The sequence below is a fragment of the Callionymus lyra genome, chromosome 7, assembly GCF_982586985.1.
Source record: "Callionymus lyra chromosome 7, fCalLyr1.hap1.1, whole genome shotgun sequence".
In the NCBI taxonomy this organism is placed as follows: Eukaryota; Metazoa; Chordata; class Actinopteri; order Syngnathiformes; family Callionymidae; genus Callionymus; species Callionymus lyra.
In genome coordinates this window covers 1,153,858-1,157,801 of record NC_141824.1, presented here as the reverse complement: position 1 = coordinate 1,157,801, position 3,944 = coordinate 1,153,858, and the positions used below count along the sequence as shown (strand labels likewise).

The following is a 3,944-nucleotide window of genomic DNA, read 5'->3' as shown; positions in this document are numbered from 1 at the left end:
ATATACACACACACACACACATTTATACACACACACACACACGTATACACACACACACACACATTTATACACACACACACACATTTATACACACACACACACTCGTATACACACACACACACACAACGTATACATACACACATGTACACACACACACACACACACATGTACACACACACACTTACACTCACACACACATGTACACACACACACACATGTACCCACACACACACACACACACACACACACATGAGTTCAGGTGTTTTAAATACACACCTGCAGGTTCCTCCACTTGTGTGTGTAGTTCTACTGCCACCTGCTGGTCACATCAGTAACAGCAGCAACACAAGGTCATGTTTAAAGATGAAACAAACTTTATTATTGTTTATTTGTTTATTATTGACAAGATGAATCTTCGATGTTTCCTCATCGATAGTTACGTTGTCTACCTGTGACCTGAGTGTTGTGATGGACGACTGACAGCTGTCAATCATCCAGAGTGATCAGATGATTCAAACACCTGTCACTCAACCTGTTGAAGGATCAATAAGTTTGTGATGGACGACTGACAGCTGTCAATCATCCAGACACCTGTCACTCAACATGTTGAAGGGTCAATAAGTTTGTGATGGACGACTGACAGCTGTCAATCATCCAGACACCTGTCACTCAACATGTTGAAGGATCAATAAGATTGTGATGAACTGTTAGATGACTGACAGCTGTCAATCATCCAGACACCTGCCACTCAACATGTTGAAGGATCAATAAGATGGGATGCACTGTTAGATGACTGACAGCTGTCAATCATCCAGACACCTGCCACTCAACATGTTGAAGGATCAGTAAGATTGTGATGAACTGTTAGATGACTGACAGCTGTCAATCATCCAGACACCTGCCACTCAACATGTTGAAGGATCAATAAGATTGTGATGAACTGTTAGATGACTGACAGCTGTCAATCATCCAGACACCTGTCACTCAACATGTTGAAGGGTCAATACGTTTGTGATGGACGACTGATAGCTGTCAATCATCCAGACACCTGCCACTCAACACGTTGAAGGATCAATAAGATTGTGATGAACAGATGACTGACAGCTGTCAATCATCCAGACACCTGTCACTCAACACGTTGAAGGATCAATAAGATTGTGATGAACTGTTATATGACTGACAGCTGTCAATCATCCAGACACCTGTCACTCAACATGTTGAAGGGTCAATACGTTTGTGATGGACGACTGATAGCTGTCAATCATCCAGACACCTGCCACTCAACATGTTGAAGGATCAATAAGATTGTGATGAACAGATGACTGACAGCTGTCAATCATCCAGACACCTGCCACTCAACATGTTGAAGGATCAATAAGATTGTGATGAACAGATGACTGACAGCTGTCCCTCACCTGTGCTCAGGCTGACGCCCTACGAGTGGTTCAACCCTCACCCCTGCCTGCGCTGCGACCTGCTCATCAACCAGTACTCGCTGGGCAACAGCTTCTGGTTCCCTGTGGGCGGCTTCATGCAACAAGGATCCACCATCGCGCCGCGAGCTCTGTCCACACGCTGCGTCAGCGGAGTCTGGTGGGTCGTGGTTCACTTCCTCTCAGGTGTGTGCTCACCTGCCTGCTCACCTGCCTGCTCCTCCACAGGTGGGCCTTCACCCTCATCATCATCTCCTCCTACACTGCCAACTTGGCTGCTTTCCTGACCGTCCAGAGGATGGAGGTTCCTATCGAGTCCGTGGACGACCTGGCAGATCAGACGGCCATAGAGTACGGAAGCATGCATGGAGGGTCGACCATGACCTTCTTCCAGGTACAAGTACACACATGTACACACATGTTCACACACACACACGTACACACATGTACACACACACACACGTACACACATGTACACACATGTACACACTTGTACACACATGTTCACACACACATGTACACACATGTACACACACACAATCTCATGTTCACACACACACATGTACACACATGTACACACATGTACACACATGTACACACATGTGTTTATTATTACATCATAAAACTGGTAGCAGCAAATAAGAAAAACCCCAAAGTGTAGTTTGACACGATTAATTCTCTTGTGTCTCCTGCTCCTCAAATCACGTCTGTCTTCTGTGAAGCTGACAGCAATGATTGTTGAGAGTTTTACTGACACAATTAAAGTGATCAAAGAGAAAATCTACTACTGTCCCTACTGTCTCTGAGCCCCTCTCCTCCTCTTGGTCCTCCTTCACTGCTGTATCTTTGGGTGATATTTCATCACTAGTGAACAAGATGAAACCCTCCTCTTGCTCAGATGACGTCCTTCCATGTAGGCTTTTTATCAAAGTATTTGATGTAATTGACCCCTGAGTTACCAATATGACACACTCACACACATGTACACACACACACACACACACACACACACACATGTACACACACACACATGTGTTCACACACACACACACACACACACACACACATACACACACACACACACACACACACACGTGTACACACACTCACACACACACAAACACATGTACACACACACACACACATGTACACACACACACACACACACACACAGGTTCAGGTTCAGACTCACACCTACAGTTGTTTAAGGTTTGTTCAACAAAAGGTTTCATTGGATGAACATTCATTTCTGCTTCTCATGGCTCTGAAGAACTCCAGGTACCAGACCTACCAGCGCATGTGGAACTTCATGCACTCGAAGCAGCCGAGCGTGTTCGTGAAGAGCACGGAGGAAGGAATCGCTCGAGTCCTCAACTCCAACTACGCCTACCTGCTGGAGTCCACCATGAACGAGTACTACAGGCAGAGGAACTGCAACCTGACCCAGATCGGAGGACTGCTGGACACCAAGGGCTACGGGATCGGGATGCCTTTAGGTGAGTCCAGGGCATGAAGGTCCAGGAGGTCCACGTCCTGAAGACAAACCATGAGCTGGATCAACGTTTTTATGCAAAGAGAGAAGGTTAAGATAAGATAAGATAAGTTAAGTTAAGTTAAGTTAAGTTAAGTTAAGTTAAGTTAAGTTAAGTTAAGTTAAGTTAAGTTAAGTTAAGTTAAGTTAACGGAACCGAGATTCAACGAGTTTTAACAAAGTTGTGTTGTTGTGTTTTAATGTTGAACAAAGACTCTTGAACGTTGGACCTTCAATGAGAAAATATATTATTAATATAAAATATAAAAGTGTGAACGACAGAATAATATAAACGTATAAAAGTGTGAACGACAGAATAATATAAACGTATAAAAGTGTGAACGACAGAATAATATAAAGTATAAAAGTGTGAACGACAGAATAATATAAACGTATAAAAGTGTGAACGACAGAATAATATAAACGTATAAAAGTGTGAACGACAGAATAATATAAAGTATAAAAGTGTGAACGACAGAATAATATAAACGTATAAAAGTGTGAACGACAGAATAATATAAAATATAAAAGATTCAACGAGTTTTAACAAAGTTGTGTTGTTGTGTTTTAATGTTGAACAAAGACTCTTGAACGTTGGACCTTCAATGAGAAAATATATTATTAATAAATAAATAAATAATATTATAATAATATTAAGACATTTAGAAATAATATTATTATAATATTAAGAAATAATATTATGATAATATTTTCAGAGACAGAAGGTTCTAGATCTATAATAATAATATTATTAAGGTAAGGTAAGGTAAAACTTTATTGATTGTTTTTTTTACAGTAGCCAATACATACAGCAATTTTTTATAAAAAATCAAAAATAAATCAAAATAAAATAAGAACAGGAGAAATAGAGAGAAAGAACACAATTACACAATCTAAGTCTAAAGATAAAGAACAAGATCAAAGAAAAACAACAAAGACTAACATAGAACATCCAGATACTTTCACTTCTGCCCCCGAAC

At 41.0% G+C, this 3,944-nt stretch overlaps 1 protein-coding gene across 1 annotated transcript in view; it reads left to right on the top strand.

The window, feature by feature from the left end:
- Positions 1-1,425: 1,425 nt before the first annotated feature.
- The window catches only part of LOC148074588 (glutamate receptor ionotropic, kainate 1-like), a gene marked incomplete at its 5' end in the record, with an annotated part of 10,580 nt that continues 8,061 nt past the window's right edge, over positions 1,426-3,944 (top strand). The window contains 3 exon segments of the mRNA XM_087795587.1: positions 1,426-1,593; positions 1,662-1,827; positions 2,704-2,929. Of these exon segments, the coding sequence (XP_087651713.1) occupies positions 1,426-1,593; positions 1,662-1,827; positions 2,704-2,929 (560 nt within the window).